General features: G+C 37.6%; 1 protein-coding gene across 1 annotated transcript in view; it reads right to left on the bottom strand.

Moving 5' to 3' along the window:
- AK9 (adenylate kinase 9) overlaps window positions 1-17,383 on the bottom strand; it is a 122,645-nt gene that overhangs the window by 92,025 nt on the left and 13,237 nt on the right. Inside the window, exons 6-10 of the mRNA XM_033418675.2 lie at window positions 14,566-14,678; window positions 11,183-11,371; window positions 8,785-8,913; window positions 5,023-5,097; window positions 168-266 (exon numbers count right to left, since the gene is read on the bottom strand). Of these exons, the coding sequence (XP_033274566.1) occupies window positions 168-266; window positions 5,023-5,097; window positions 8,785-8,913; window positions 11,183-11,371; window positions 14,566-14,678 (605 nt within the window). The remainder of the gene's footprint in view (window positions 1-167; window positions 267-5,022; window positions 5,098-8,784; window positions 8,914-11,182; window positions 11,372-14,565; window positions 14,679-17,383) is intronic.

Below are 17,383 nucleotides of genomic sequence, written 5' to 3'. Positions count from 1 at the left end.
TGTGTTTAGTGTCTACAAGAATATTGTGCCAATATTACAGCTTCCCAAATATCAAATCCATTTTTATAAAAGGTATCCTGAGAGCCTTTTAAACCTTGAAAGGATACAAATTAAGGTCACAACATATAGTGAAAGGGTAGACTTTCAAACAGTTAAAAATAACTTACGTTTTCCATCGTGTCATTAATTTCTTCCTCTGCACTCTGAAGTTTGGTTAAAACAGCTGCTCTTTTTAGGTTCAGATATTTAAGTCGATCCATAACTGTCTAAATTTAAAGAACAAGTCTTTTAATACATTGGCATTTGAACATCTCAAATGTCCTGAAAAAGTCATGAGCTCATGTGTAGAATACTTCCTTGTTCTTCCTAGCTTCTGGTAGTTTGCCGACAATGTTTGGTGTTGCTTGGCTTGTAGATGCATCCCTCCAATCTCTGCCTCTGTTGTGACATAGCCATTTTCTCCCTGTGTTCATGCGTCTCTTCTCTTATAAGGATGCCAGCCATATTGGATTAGGACCAATCCTAATTCACTATGGCCTCACCTTAACTTGATTACATCTGAAAAGATCCTATGTCCAAATGAGGTCACACTTACAGGTATTGAAGGTTAGCTCCTCAACATATATTTTTGGGGACACAATTCAACCCATGAGAGTCTACCCTTTGGTCCCCAAATATTCATGCCCTTCCCTTGTTAATTCCCTAATTTATGTGAGAATCCTTATCTCATTGGTATTGAGCTTCTCCATGTAACTTGTTCTGGCCAATAGAATGTGGGCAGAAGTGCCAGGGTGCCATTGCTGGCCGGGGCCTCTAGGCTTGGCAAGTTTCAACCAGGCCTGTTGGAACTTCTGCCCTTTACCTTGAGGAAAGTGTGTCCCAGGTTGTAAAAAGTAGTCAAATTCTGGATATATTTTGAAGAAGAAGCCTGCTGTATATGCTGATGGGTTGGATGTGGGATATGAGAAAAAGAGAGGAGCAGCTGGAAGGATGGATGTGACATATACTGAGAGGGGAAAACTGTGGGAGGAGTGTATTTGGGGCAGGGTGGTGGTGATGGCGGATCAGGACTTTTATCTTGCACATTTAATCTGAGATGACAATTATACTTCCAATTGGATATATTGGATATATTTAGTAGCAGTTGATTATACAAGTGTGAAATTCAGGGGAAAGGTCTGGTATAGTAATTTGAATTTAAGAGTTGCCAGCATTTAGAAGGTATTTAAAGCCATTGGGTTGGATGAAGTCTCCTAAGAAATGAGGGTAGACAGAGAAGAGTGCTCAAGGAATGAGTTCTGGGATCCTCCAACTCTAGAGGTTAGAGATGTAGAGTGTTAGAGGTAGAATGAGCTATAGTAGTGTGGGGTCCCAGAAGACAAGGGAAGAAAGGAGCAGGAAGGAAGAAGTGATGAGCTGGGTCAAATATTGCTTCTAGGTGAATTAGATGAAGACCAAATAGTCACCACTGGCTTTGATCAGGAGATCACGAATGATCTTGGCAAGAGCATATTCTAAGTGAGGAGCTTCTCCCTAATTTGGTTGCACCACCAGCATTATTACTTATGTGGCCACCAGCCATATCAAACTAAAAATCTGGGCATTGCTTCTGACTTTTCTCTTTCCCTGTCCTCCTACATTAAGTAGCTCCCAGGTCTGTCTTCTGTCCATTCCCACAGTCACTACCCTAGGTTAGACCACCATCTCTTATCTGATGTGCTGCAAAAGTCAGAACTAGTCTTCCTCCCACCAACCTGCTTCTCCTCAGTTTTTCCTTTGCATTGCAGCCTGAGTGATCTTTCTTAAATGGAAGTAGAAGCATTTTACTCTCTGGCTTAAAACCTTTCACTGGCAGCCCACTCTCTCATGATGAGGTCTAAACTCTTCAACATGGCTTATGAGGCCTTTCTTGCTGCAACCCCTGCTTATTCCTAAAGTTTTGGCACTACTCCACTCCTACTCCATCCCCCTAAAAACTCCTCCATCTTCCAGTCCTTCATTCATTTCCTAGAACTCACTAGGCTCTTTTTTGCCTCTGGGGCTTCACACAGACCCTTCCCTCAGCCTGGAACACTGTCCCACCTTCCTCCCCTCACCAGCCCTCACGGTCTAATTACTCATCCTTAGAGTTTCAATTTAGAAATAATTACAGACACATGGCCTTCCTCACGAGATTAGGTCCTGTCCTTTTGCCATGAGCTCCTATAGTACCTTGTACCTCCCAGATGATAACACAAACTGCCCTTGAAATATTTATTTTCCCCCAACATATTGGATACTGTGTGAGGGGAGGGACTTCTCCGACCCCTTCCCATCTGTATCCCTAGAGCTTATCATAATGCTGCACACCTATTAGGTGTTTAAGAAGAAGGTAATGTATTTTTGTATTATTTTGTATTGGACTGTATATTTTTTGCTTTTATTTTTTTATGTAATGTATATTTTTGTATTTTGTAATTTTTATGATGCATATTATTTTGTATTATTTTTGTATTTTGTACTTTTGTGTTTTCTGGTTATTTTAAAACCATGAGTGTGTATAACTTTTAAATCAGAATGCAGATATTTTTAAAAAAGGCACAAGCTTATAGATACAGAAAGCAGATTGGTGGCTGCCAGAGGTGGGGGGTGGAGGATGGGAGGTAGACAAAATGGTTGAAGGAATTCAAAAGTATAAACTTTCAGTTATAAAATAAATAAGCCCTGGGGATGTAGTGTATAGCATGGTGATTATAGTTGATAGTACTATATTGCCTATTTGAAAGTTGCTAAGAGAATACATCTTAAAAGTTCTCATCATAAGAAAAAAATTCTTTATGTATGGTGTCAGATGTTAGCTAGACTTATTATGGTGATCATTTCACAGTATCTACAAATATCGAACCATTATGTTGTATACCTGAAACTAATATAATGTTGTATGTCAATTATACCTCAGTTTAAAAAAAAAAAGAATGAAGATATTTACATTTTGGGGAAAAAAAAAGTACCTTCTCTTCCTTAACATTCTAAGTGGGAAGTTATCACATGAAATATATTTAAATGATGTATTTAGTATGGTTACCATAAACAGAAGAATTACTATTATGTTTTTGCCAAAAATCATGCATTAGTTTTTCAAATCCACACATTTAAAAAAAACCCTTTCCCAAGCATTTTTTGCTTTTTTTCTGATCATAAACATCTTGAACAAAAATCTTTCTGTATATCTCCATGTATTTCCTTAGAATAAATTACTAGAAATTGGGCCTCTTTGGACAGATGATAGACATTAAAAAAAATCTTTTGGGGCTTCCCTGGTGGCGCAGTGGTTGAGAGTCCTCCTGCCAATGCAGGGGACACGGGTTCGTGCCCGGGTCCGGGAAGATCCCACATGCCGCGGAGCGGCTGGGCCCGTGAGCCATGGCCGCTGAGCCTGTGCGTCCAGAGCCTGTGCTCCGCAAAGGGAGAGGCCACAACAGTGAGAGGCCCGCATACCGCAAAAAAAAAAAAAATCTTTTGGATACATATATGCCGTATTATTTTCCAGGAAGATTGTGCCCTGTATGCTCCTACTGAAAGGGTATAAGAGCATTTCACAAACCCTCCCCACAATCCTGGATATTGGATAAATTTGTTAAATCTGCTAAGAAAATGCTGCTTTTTATTCTTTGTGCTGTTTGCATTTCTTTGACTAATAATATGATTATAGAAGTTTAAAAAAATATATCATTAGACATTTCTTGCTAAATTACCTGTGCATGCCCTTTACCTGTTTTTTCTATCGAGATATTTGCTTTTTTCCTATTGAAATATCAGAAGTTTTAAAATATTTATAAAAGATACTCCGCATTTGTTTATAATAAGTATGGAAACTATTTCCCCTCATTGTCATTTGTTTAATAGTGAAAATAATATTGTATTTTCAAATATGCATATATTCTGTTTAAAAAAAGCTTTATCGAGATATAATTCATATACCATATAATTCATCCATTTAAAGTGTACAATTAAATGGTTTTTAGAATATTCAGAATTGTGCAACCATCACCACAATTAATCCTAGAACATTTTCATCACCCCCAAAATATACCCTATACCCATTAGTAGTCACTCCACATTTATCCTGGGATCTCCCACAGTGGTAAACCCATGCCCCCCACCCCCTGCCACTAAGGAACCACTTATCCATTTTTTGTCTTTGTAGATTTGCCTATTTTGGACATTTCATGTAAATGGAATCATATGATATGTGATCTTTTGTAACTTTTCTTTACTTAGCCTGTGTTCAAGATTCATCCATGTTGTAACATGTGTCAATACTTCATTCCTTTTTATTGCTGAATAATATTCCATCGTATGAGTATACCACATTTTATTTATCCATTCATCAGTTAATGGACATTTGTGTTGTTTCTACCTTTTAGCTATTGTGAATAGTGCTGCTATGAATATTCATGCACAAATTTTCATTTGAACACCTATTTTCAATTCTTTTGGGTATATACCTAGGACACAAATTGCTGAGTCACGTGGTAACTCCATGTTTAACCTTTTGAGGAACTGCCAAACTGTTTTCCAAAGTGGCCACACCATTTACAATCCTACCAACTATGTACGGGTGTTCCAATTTTTCTACATCCTCACCAACACTTGTTGTTTATTGTCTGTTTTGGTTTCTGTTTTTAATTTTAGCCATCTTAGTGGATTTGAAGTGGTATCTCATTATGGCTTTGGTTTGCATTTCCCTATGGCTCATGTTAAGCATCATGTCCTGTGTCTATTGGCTGTTATCTGCTTTTCCTTTTCTTTGAGGCACTTTTGGTCACACAGAGATTTTAAATTCAAATGCGGTTTTGATTTAAACATGGACAGATGAATAAATACCACATCAAAATTTTAAGTGTCAAGATGAATTTTTCAAAAATAAATGGTATTAAAAAAGTAAATCTATTAATGATATTTATTAAAATAAGTATAATCCAGTTGATACTTTTTTGATTTTCCAAACTGTGGCATATTCTTACTGAGCATTGCACTTACCGTGAAGAGCTCCTCTGGGGGCTTATTTCCGTCTAGCTCAATGAGATACTGGGAATCGTGTTCAGCCATTACTTCCTGCAGATGATCGAACACAAGCCTCATCATTCAAGATCATTGGAAAAAGATCAGAATCTTAATATACCATGAAGAAATATTTAAAGCTAAATTATTTGCTTTATACTTGACATAATAGATGTTATTTTCAGGAGAGCTTTTACAAAAGCCTAAACTAGTCTTCTTACCATGAATTTTACTCTTTCTGTTTTTTCCATTTTTCTCTACAGTGAAGTCTTAGAGTCTTTCCCAACAGAAGTGTTTTGGGGCATCTATCTCTCTGTATGTATTCATAGAATAATAGAATAATAGAATAATAGAATAATAATAGAATAATAATAATAGAATAATTTCTACCAAACTGCTAGCTGAAGAATGGGGTTGGTTCATTTCACTTTTTATTCCCCTGGCTGTGGGTGATGTTCAGTATCCAGATATCCATCTCTGTAAACTGCCAAACCATAACCTCTGTGCAATTTTCCGTTAGACTCTTTCTTCTGCTTAACATTCATGGAGAATCTTTAGCCCTTATCTGCCATATGGTTTGTAAATGTTTTGCCTTGCTATGATTTATCTTTTGACTTTGTTTATGGTATCTTTTGCAATATAAAATATTTTTATGACGAAATCTGTTCTCATTGTTTCTGGATTTCCTTCCTTGCTTAAATTAGATTTTCTCTATCTCAAGGATATATTAATATTCTTATAAATTTTCTTCCACTATTTTTTTTACTATTAAAATCTAAAATCCAAGGGATTTTATTTTTTTACATTGGCAATGTTGAACTGTATCTGAGTCTTGTGTTCCCAGAAAGTAGGGATGGTGGGGAGATAAGACCCACCTCCACCTTTCCTCAAAGACTCGGATAAGATCCATCTCCATCTTTTTTCATGATTCCCATAGGACCTGAGGGTGGCTCTCTTGTTTACCTGCCTCTATAAAACCCCAGCCCCCTTACTTTTCTTTAAGAAAGTCCTCCTTAATGAACATTCTCCCTGTTGCAATCGTCTGAACAAAATCATCTCCTTAAATGTCCAGTACATTTTGTCTTTCATAATACTGTGCAAGGTCAGGTTCTAAGTATTTCTTTTCTTCTAGACAGAAGGCACATTATGTCTGCATTATTTATTTAACCATAAATAACCATGCTCTGAACAAGGAAGTACATTATGCTTTTCTGCATTTCATATACTTTCCTTAAGCTAGATTCTTAAGAATGGACTTACTAAGTCTAAGGGTAGGAACAATCCTAAGGCTAAAGATCCTATACCAGGTCCGACCGGGAGTCAAGGTGGGATTCGAAGACAGGCGAGAATGAGGACTTAGCCTTGGATTACTCCTGAAGTAGGATATAAGCCAGAAAATGATGCAGGTTACTTTGCTCCCACTTGCTTTCCTCATGTCTTTTGAAGGAACACTGAATTTTGGTGGTATTGGCCTTCCAAGTGAATTGACATCTCATCCGGGTCAGAGGAGACTGGAATTGCAGGCTCCTACCTTTGAAGGCTCTCCCACCTCCCTCCACACACACCAGCACCTTGGAATTACCTTACAAGACAAGCTATATACTATTCAGCAAGCATCACCTAGGCCTAACGTCTAGGTTCTTTCTTGGCTTTGAAATTCTTGCACTGCTGGCACCAGGGCAATCGATTCTTATCTATGCTTTGCTGTAGGGCTTAGAATTTTTCCACTTCTGGGCTTTTTTCAGACGAGCTGTCTAAAAACCACCATACTAATTTCTATTCCTTTCAGCAGGGTATGAGAGTGTGTGCTTTACCATATATACTTGCTAGAATTAGTAATTCTTATTCCTTGTTCATCTTTTAAAATTTGATCATGGAAATATCTCTTAATTTAGATTAGCCTTTCTTTATTATCAGTAAAGCTGAACATTTTTCTACAGTCCTGTTACTCTTTTGTCTTTCATTTTTGTGAATTGTCTGCTCATATTTCTTGCCCATTTATCATCGGGAGGGTAAGACCTTACAGGTTTTAGAAAAATCATTTCTATGACCTTTTTTTTCACATTTAAAAAATTGAAGAATAGTTGATTTACAATGTGTTAATTTCTGCTGTACAGCAAAGTGATTCAGTATACATATATATACATTCTATTTTTAATATTCTTTTCCATTGTGGTTTATCACAGGATATTGGATATAGTTCCCTGTGCTATATAGTAGGACCTTGTTATTTATCCATTCTATATACACTGGTTTGCATCTGCTAACCCCAAACTCCCATCCATCCCTCCCCCACCCACCCTCCCTCCACTTTGTTAACCCTGTCTGTTCTCTATGTCTGTGAGTCTATGACCTTTTACTATATCAAAGCTTTAAATCTTTTATCATAGTTGATGTGGATATTTTTCAAGTTTGTTGTCTTTTTATTTGAGTGAGGTGTTTTTTAAAAATTGATTTCCAGAAGCTTTACATGTAATGAAACGGAAGCTGTTATTCTTTTTCCTTTGTGATCTCATCACTTGTTCAGCTGACCATCTGTTAAGCATTTACCACTCGCCAGAATTTGGGCACTGCCCTGGGCATTGGTGATGCTAGGATGTGAGACTTGGTCCCTATCCAACCTCCTGCCCATGAATGTAGTTTTCTAATCTTCAGAATCTGATATTAATTATGCTTTATTTGATACCCAATGCCAGCCACTTAAGGAATATGTAGAATATTTTTGTTGAAGGAGAAAGAATATTATAAATAGACATGTAAATTACACTTAAGAAGCTATGTTTAAAGGCTGGGAATGGAAGAAGAAGAAGGGAGGAATCAAAGTCATACATAAGAAAACAAAAGTACTGAATCATTATGCTGTACACCTGAAACTAACACAATATTGTAAATCAACTGTATTTCAATAAAAAAAGAACCAGTTTGGTTCTCATTTTTTGGCGGGGGCGGGGTGGGCAATGGTGATGAAAATGATCCATTCATTTGTCTCTAAAGATATATAAACATTATAAAACAGCATGAAACAAATTCTTTTAGTTTCTCTATCAGATGGGAAGAGGTAATTTGAGGACTGTTTTCTATTTTCTTTGTATTTCCATTGCTTAGCATGGTATCTGGCCAAATACCAGATAATAAATGTTTGTTGAATAAATCTCCAACATAAATTGGACAGAGTCTGCCCTGGATTTTTAACCATAAAAATATGCTTTTCAATAATCATAATTTCAGTAATCATACTTTTAAAATGCTAATTATTTTAATTAAAAATTTCCTATTATAATATATAATGGCCTTATCATGTTTACAAATAATCATCTTTGAATGGGATAAACAGAGAAACCAGTCTGGGATACCTCTTCTTTAGACTGCAATTTAACTAAATTAACAATTCCTTTTAGAATAAAAGATACACCTCAAGTGTACATTTGTTTTGATAAACCCATAAATGCTTTCACAAAACAATCTCTTGACATGGACTTTCCAGCCTACAACCATAAATAAATTCCCCTAATGGCTTTTGAAAAATGCAATTTTCAGCAACATTCCTGCTTCGTAAGAGTAAAATAATATTGTTCTGTGAAACAGCTTTTGGAATGCAATCTTATTCTGATAGCATTTTACCAAGCTCAAGAGGAGGAGAATCAGGTAGATAATACATGAAGTGAAGAAATGTGAAAGTTATTTCAGGGTTAAAACACAGATACCAACATTCCCATTTTCAGCAATATATCTTGTTCTTACTTCTAAAGGGTGAAGAATTATTTCCTTATAAAATTTAACAAAGCGTTCGATATTTTCCAAATAATCCTCAGGCCTCTGAACTAGATGTTGAAGAATTTCAGCCACCATCTGCATTTCAGCAATAAATGCCTAAATGGAAAAGATGTTAAATATATGTTAGTCGTTACTTTATTTACAAGTCATATCCCTCCCTCCTTATACCTAGATGCCCTTTTGGGATGAGAAGAAGGGAGAAGGGCAGATTAGAAACAAGATTTTTATTTTAGAGACATAGAACACCCCTGAAGTTCCTTAATCAGATGGAATAAAGCTTTAAATTCACTTGGATACTTACTAATTTCTTTTTGCTCCCCAATAAGTAGGGAAGAGTAAAGGAATAACATCATATTTTTAGAGACAAAGAAATTAGATTTTTTATGAATACCTGAGCTTGTAGCTCATTCATTCATTGATTCATTCATTTAATAAAGCTTAAGTGCCTACTCTGTGCCAGACACTGTTCGAGAAGCTTGAGAGATGACAGAGAACAAAACTGGGGAACAGAACAGAACTGAGCCCTGGGGCTCAGAGAGTACATGTCCCAATTGAGGAAGACAGAGTATAAATAAGTAGACAAACAAATACCTCACAGGTTAGGCTGTGGTGGTAAGAGCTAAGAAGAAAGATGATGCAGGGGAGAGGGGATGGAGAGTGATGGGAGAAGGTGGTCATGAAAGGGTTCTCTGAAGAAGTGACATTTGAGTAGAGCCACACAGATTTCTGGGGAAAGAATATTTCAAGGCAGAGGAAATAGTATGTGTAAAAGTTCTCAGCCCAAGGCCTGGTAGGCATTCAATATCATATTTATTATCTTATTACCATATTTGTTATCTTAATTACAATGGTATGCTTTATTCAGGCTAAAATGACACACTTTTTTTCCTATTTGCTGTGAGGTTTACCTTTTTAAAAAATCTGGTATATAGATGCTGACTTTTATCTAATGCCTTATTTGCACAGGGAAGATTATTTTATATTTTTAAAATAACAGTTTTTAAAAATTGAGATGTAATTGACATATAACATTACATTAGTTTTAGGTGTACAATATAATGATTCAATACAGTTGATCTTTGGGCAACGTGAATTTGAACTGCATGGGTCCACTTATAGGAGGATATTTTTCAATAGTAAATACCATACTACTACATGATCTGCGGTTGTTAGGATGTAGAACTGCGGATACGGAGGTTGGATTGTAAAGTTAACTTGGATTTTTAACTGCATGGAGGGTCAGTGCCCCAACCCTGGAGTTGTTCCAGGGTCAGCTGCATTTGTACATATTGTGAGATGATCACAATAAGTCTAGTTAACCTCCATCATCATACATAGTTACAATTTTTTTCTTGTGATGAGAACTCTTAAGATCTACTCTTAAGTGAAAGAACGAATGTCAAAAATTCATTTAACCTATTAGTGAGGGAACCAGCAGGATGACAAAGCTGAAGTATCTATAATAACTGAAATCAGAGTGCAAAGTTTGATATCCTGCTTAATATCCTACAGGGCAATAAAACTGTAGCCTTTGGGGCTTATCTTTTCCACTAGACAAATGATTTGCAATGTAGCCATCTACAAATTAACATCTGACTTCACAGAGTCTAGGCCCTAATAGAAATAGTATTTATTCATAATAATTTAGAAATTATAGAAATTATTTTAAATTATTAAACATTATAAATAAATAAATTTATAATAGAAATCACAGGTATATTTCAGTAGGGCAAGGACTGGCAAACTATGACCTGTCCCACCCCAGTAGGCTAAATCCAACCCGTCACCTATTAACAGATTTCTTTATATCAATTTTCCTCATTAAGTCATGGTAGAAGATTCTTTTGAGGCCCTATTGCATTATGCTTACTAGTACTGAATTTAGGATTGTTGTATCAACATTATATGTGAAATTGGGCTATAGCTTTCTTTTCATGTGCTCTCTTTGTCAGAGTTTGAAATCGGGGTTATACTAACTTCATAAATTGGATTCTGACTGGGCTACCTTCTTCTCCATATTACACTTGTCTTATATGGCTCTAACTCCTCACTCTAGCTTACATAGTGCTTGACACATAGTAGGTGACCAGTAACTCTCTGTTGCTATGAAATGAAGCAGATTAGCTGTCAGGATATGGAGGGACTTCCATACTGACAAGAAGGATGATCTTAAACTTGATGACCTCTACATTATGATCTAATGGTTCTTGAAAACATGAAATATTTTTGCTATTTCCTCAAGACTAAATGAAAACTTAAAGAAAGTGTAATTTTCTCTAGTAGCTGCTATTTTTTAATTATTTATACTATCATTTAATTTAATGATAGCAGTTTAAAAGTGTAGTATCTGGTATGGGGATATTACCTCTTCTTCTTCTTGCTCTTCTTCCTCTTCCCTTTCCTCTTCTCCTTTTCCTTCCTTTTGGGCTTCTTCCTTCTTTCTCCTACGACTCTCAATAATTTCAGGATCCCACTGATCTCTTGTGAATATGTATCCTGTACTACTGTGCTGCCTTTGCCCCGAAATTCTTTGGCATAAATCATAGTCAGGACACTAAGGAACAACATTAGTAATTACATAAAACATTTTGAATATGCCTTTACTTCCTATTCACATATTATGCAGTATCTAAACTCCCAAATTCCTCAAAACCCTGAGCAAATTCAATACTGTAAATGGCATTTTGAATCAGATTTTATCATATACCAAGAGAGGCACAAGATACAACTTTTATGCTATGACAACACTTTTCTTTACCCAAAAGTAACACATGTGAGAAAGTATCAGAAGCTTTAAGATTAAAATAAAAAAAGAGGGTTAGAATAACAGTAGAAAGAGCCAGAGAAATAGAATAGAAAATCAATTTAGTCAGCAAAGGTACACAGGAAGATTCTGTCAGATTAGTTTGAAAAAGCTGAGAATGGATGAAAATGGGGGAATAGCCACAATCTTATGACAAAAAAAATATATCTTGTATTTATAGTATTTACTATCATTTACAGCTTTATGGATGAAGTAGTTCATAAAATAGCATCAATGAATGGGACCTGAAAGGTCATCTAGTTTAGTCTAACCTTTTCATTTTGTAAATGAGAAAACTGAATCTGGATAGTAAAACAGGACAAAACCAAAGTCTATGAGTAATCTTCTCATTTCAAGTGCTTCCACATGTGTAATATTTTACTCAATTCTTAAACTAACCCTGTAAGAGAAATAATACAATATGATTAAAGCCATTTTGCAGATCAGAGAAGGACTGCTCTGGCAGGGTAAGGTCACAATGTCATGAGGGGAAACTACAACTTGGGACCAGGCCTTCTGATCTGTAGCCCACGCTCTGTGACACATTATTAATGATAAACTAAGGTTTTGAGCTGTAAATCCTGCTCTGAATATTTTTCACGATAAACTCTGGATGACATTCTATAGTAGTGGTTCTCAAACATTAGAGTGTAACTCTATACAGAGGACCGTAAAAAAAAGATTTCTGCTTCCCCTGTGATTTATTAAGTCTAGAGTGAGGCTCAGACATTTTAGCAAACATTGTCAGTGATTCTGATGCCAACAGTTCATGCATCACACTTTTGAGAAACAAAGGAAGCAAGAAACTTTAGAACTTTTCGTGCTCATTTTCTGATTTCTTCAGACTACTTCTATTTGGAGATGGGATGGGTATTTACTGAGGCAAGACTTTTATTTAGGGTTTCTAATTTTTTCACAAAAAAAGATCTCAACCCATTCTGGTAATTTAAAAAAACACATGTATATTTGCCCTCATTTGGCAACGCAGAATACCCACATTTTGGGTCCTTGACAAAGACTATTGTCTCCTGTTTTCACTTATAGGAAGTGATTTATTAATCTTAGGGTGAATCTGAAGGTATGCCTGGGAGGAGTGATCCTCAAACTTCAGCAGCATCCATGTGTACTGGAGGGCTTCTCAACACAGACAGCTGGATGCTACCCCAACAGTTTCTGTAGTTCTGGGGTGCTCCCTGAGAATCTGCATTTCCAACAAGCTTCTTGAGTGCTGCTAATGCAGTTGGCTCTCGGACCAAATTCTGAGAACCACTGCTGTAGCAGATCACTGGCCCTTAATGCGTTTTGTTTGTTTGTTTGTTTTTTTTAGTATACAGACCTCTTTAGAATATGATGAAAGCCATAGGCTTTTGCTTCAGAAAAATGTTCATGCACATAAAATTTGCATATAGTTTCAGAACGTTCATGGATGCTTAAGGATTCATGGATCCCAGGCTAAAACCTTCTGGTCTAGAAATCCTAGACTCTATTCCCAAATAAGGCCAAACCATCAGAGAAGTGTGTGCTGTACTGAAGTTCTATCTCCCATGAGGCCCTCTGATTATGCCCCAGCTACCTGTGGAAACTGCCATGGACACCCACCATCACACAATATCAATGGGGTTAAGGACTTCATTCTCTACGTTAACAATCCTTATGTTGAGACCCATGTAAGATATATCTCTCATTTTGGTTTTCCTGAGGAATGGCTTGTCTTTTCATGGGCAATGCGGATTTTATATAACTGGTCACATTTCCCCTTCTGCTTTGGTTCATCAAACTTAGAACCAAATTTATGACCCAAATTTAGTGAGCATTTGGAGCCTTATGGCCTGTATATCTCTGTGTTCTTATTCCACCCAGTCTTAATTTCCTATATAATCTCTGTGTTCCATGGCCTAGACTTTATATTTGGTTTCAGTTAATTGTTTGAGATTTTTTTTCTCTCCATTATACATATGTTCACATGGGTGACATTCTGAAGGTCACACAGGGATTTTGATTGGCCTCTAACCATGACATTGGGCTGGGGCTGCAGATGACCCCAACACCCATCACTGAATGCCACCTGTCTCTCACAGCTAGCCCAAACACACCACTGAGTCCCTGCACCTGAGCTGAGGACCATCTAATTTATTCTGAGTTGTCAAACCCTTTGGGGAATCAGGCAGCGTATTGTTATAAACGGTTATCATTCATGTTCATATAAACAAGTGGTCCTCACCTCACTGCATTCTTACCACAACCCTATGAAGAGCTATCTTTGTATCATCTTTGTGAAGAGGAAACTGAGGCTCCTAAATGTGATTTACCATGTTCTACAGTTGGTAAAGGAGAGAAATGGGAACAGGACCAACCCATCAGTGTTCTTTAACATTCGTACATCCAATAATTTGTTCATTCTTTCATTTTATTTAACTGGCAAACATATTAGGTACCACTCATTGTGCTAGTTGAGGTTTACAGGAGTGAGACATGGTTCCTGCCGCCAAGTAAGGCAGAGTCTAGAAGAAAATGGACAATTACAACACAGTGAGGTAATATGATAGAAAAGAGCAACATGAATGGTCATCAGAGAAGTATTTAACTTTCCTGTGATGAAGCAGCTGTGGGGGAGAGAGAGAGGGAGAGAGAATGAGAGTTAGTTAATGTTTGTGTTGGTGCGGAGGGGTTGGTTGTTGGGGAAAGTTCTGCAGAGATGATGCCTGAACTGGCGTTCAAAGGATAACTGTGATGAAGCCTGGTGAAGAGGCAAGGAGGTGTTTCCCGTGGATGGAGCTACAGGTGCAAAAGCACAGAGGTATGACAAAGTATAATTCAGACCCTATAACTGACGCATAAATTATTATTTTCCTAACTCCTTAAAACAATTGAGAACATTCCTTGAATTTAACTATCAAAAAGAATGGTTATATATACCATACTAGAAACACAACTAATATTCTTACCTTAATATTGATTATAATATCAGGTTTCAAATTTAAATTTCTAATTAATTCTATTTGCTGGAAAATAGTCATGGCATCCTGTGAAAGTGATGGTATTTCAGTGATAATATAGCCTGTAGAGTAAAACATAATTTTAAAAGTTTTATAATATTATCAATGTCTGAGAGCATGGATTTATTATTATTACTTTATAAAAATATCATTTAGTTATTGATGAATATTAATGCTGGTCTTAAAATCATCTGTCAACATTTAAAAATTAATAGTTAAGGTTATTGCCACATGAATTATAACTCTGAATAATGTTTTTCTGACAATAAATAAAACCATTGGGCTAGGAGGAGACATCTTTAAAAATTCCAAATCAATTTATTTTAGGCACATGAGGTGCCTAGAGAAGGAAGTTCCATGCCAATAATTCTTTAACTCATGTTAGGAAAGCTCATATGATGAATGGTAAAGGTATATTATAGTGGGTTGCATGGCATATTATTTTTATTTCTTGAATTAATATTTCATAATACAATGGAATATATATGTATATGTTTATATAAGTTACAGAGAGTAATAAAATACCCATGTAACCCTCATACATTTTAAGAAACAACATTATCAATATGATTTTGGCTTAGTACATTTATTGGCTTGCATCCCTACCCAGAAACCTATATCTTCTCATTGAAATTCACCCTGGATACCATCATCATATTAGTTTCCTCAATATATTTCTTTAATTATGTCACTCCCTTGCTTGAGAAACCTTTCTCTTGTTAATAAATTCTTAACTCTGTTGCTGGGAATTAAAGGCCTTCGAACAATTTTTCTGCTGTTTTATAGAATATTTTTTTCTTGGAGGAACAACTGACAGACAAATTATGATTATTAAGCTTTGATTTTTGGCAGACATTTTATAAAAACTGAATGGAGTGAGGCTGTCAAGACTGACCAGTGTCTCCTCTGGGACATGATGGCTGGCATTAACCCCTTGGTCTGACACATTGCAATTGTGGGTGCTGTGGTGAAGGGACTGCATGACTTAGCCCTAGATTGAATTCAACCTTGGATAATTCCAGAGACCAGTCAGTTCCCAGAGTTCATGCCCTCCCCTTCTAAGAAACAAGGGATTACACAAGACCTTCCTCCCATTCCCTCTGCTGCCAGCACTGCCCACATTTGTCTATTGTAAGTGGATGACAGAAAGATGCTTGGCACTCTGTTTGCTGTGCTCTCCAGCACCCTGCCCATTACTACAACCACTGCCACTGCCCTGAGAGCTTATCAGGTATTCCAAGTGTGACTGTTTGCAGGCATGCCAAACCTTGGGTGCACATGTATATTTGAATGAGTTTCATACTTGATCTCTTCCCTGGTGGAGGCAGCAGAAGAGTGGGTTGTTTCCATGGGGTCTGGCTGTCTCCTGATAGGCCATTATTTGGGTTGCCTTAATGTTCTGAGCAATGGATTTGGGGGCTGTACCCAATGAGAGGTGGCCAGTATCATCATATCCAGACCCTGGAAATCTGTCTATGGAAGAGTTGCGGCAGAGACAGTTACGTCGCTTGTTTATCTCACCTGTGAAGATTTACAGTGGAATAACTTAGTTCTCTGGATCCAATTCTGGGAAGATCTCAGGGGGATACTTCTTAGAGCTACTGAGCCCACTGTCAACCTCTCTAATCCCAGAGACATGTTGTGAAGATGGAAGCATAGGTGAGGATTCCACCCTCCGTCCCACTTCTCCTTGACACCATTACCAAGCCCTTGCACTCCATGCTGAAAACAGAGGAATGGTAGACCCCATGCCACTCCTTGCTGGAAGGCTCTGCGTATACTATCATAGGCAGAATAGGCACTCAGCAGGCTAATGCCCAGCCTGCATCACCCCCACCAAGGGAAAACTCAAAGACTGTTCACACCACAGCCCAGGGGAAACCAACAGGCCCCTACCGTCACTTTGCCCCCGCTTCCTGGCACAGTGAGAAGAAGGAGGTATTCCCTATAGCCACAGAACTGAAGATGGTATGCTACTGCTTTTAGATCGAAGTGTTGAGAGATTCATGGACATTGGGCAGCTTAGCGTCCAGCCTGCCCTGATAGTCATCTCACCTCAGCCCAGCCTGGCATGAGTGGCCATATTGGTGACTTACAGTACCATCCACAATGTGCTATACCTGGGGCAGGGACAGCCCAGACCAGGGCTGTCCATCAGTCACGAAGGAAAATGATTTTTTCTGCAATCTAGAAGGAGGATGCAGAGAAGGGCTTCTCAGGGTGCCCAGGAATTGACTCTACCATTTTCTCTTGGGTGAGGATGCAGCTCATGGAAGCTGATTTTGGCTCAAGGCCAACACAGCATGACAGGTTGTGAGTGAAGGGATTATAACTGTAGATTGTGTAACTTTTTTCTAAATAGTGACAGAACCTCCAAGTATAAAAGGGCTCTGGTACAGAAAAATATTAAGATTGGATCTGGCAATACTTTACTGACAGCACATTAGCTGTCTTTAGGGATCTTGGAGTCATCAATTACCCAGCCTTACCCAGCCCCTGACCCAAGTTAATATCTCTATTTTGAAAGCCCTTCACTTCCAATATTGCTTCTACCATCTACCAGGCTGCTGGGTAAGACCAAACATCAGAAAGAATCCTTGCTTAGCAGAGAGTTTCAAACTGTGTTTAGCAAAGTGCTAGGTTCCAAAGGAATTCCTTTGGGGCTGCTGTAGGACAGGTGAGGGGAGGCTGGGCAGAAGGGGCTCAAGGTCCTGCCTTCACTGTAGCCTTTAAACGAGCCCAGTTGTGCATGACTAGACCGTGGCCA

Source organism: Orcinus orca, chromosome 12 (genome assembly GCF_937001465.1).
Source record: "Orcinus orca chromosome 12, mOrcOrc1.1, whole genome shotgun sequence".
Lineage (NCBI taxonomy): Eukaryota > Metazoa > Chordata > Mammalia > Artiodactyla > Delphinidae > Orcinus > Orcinus orca.
This window is presented reverse-complemented; position numbering and strand designations above follow the sequence as displayed.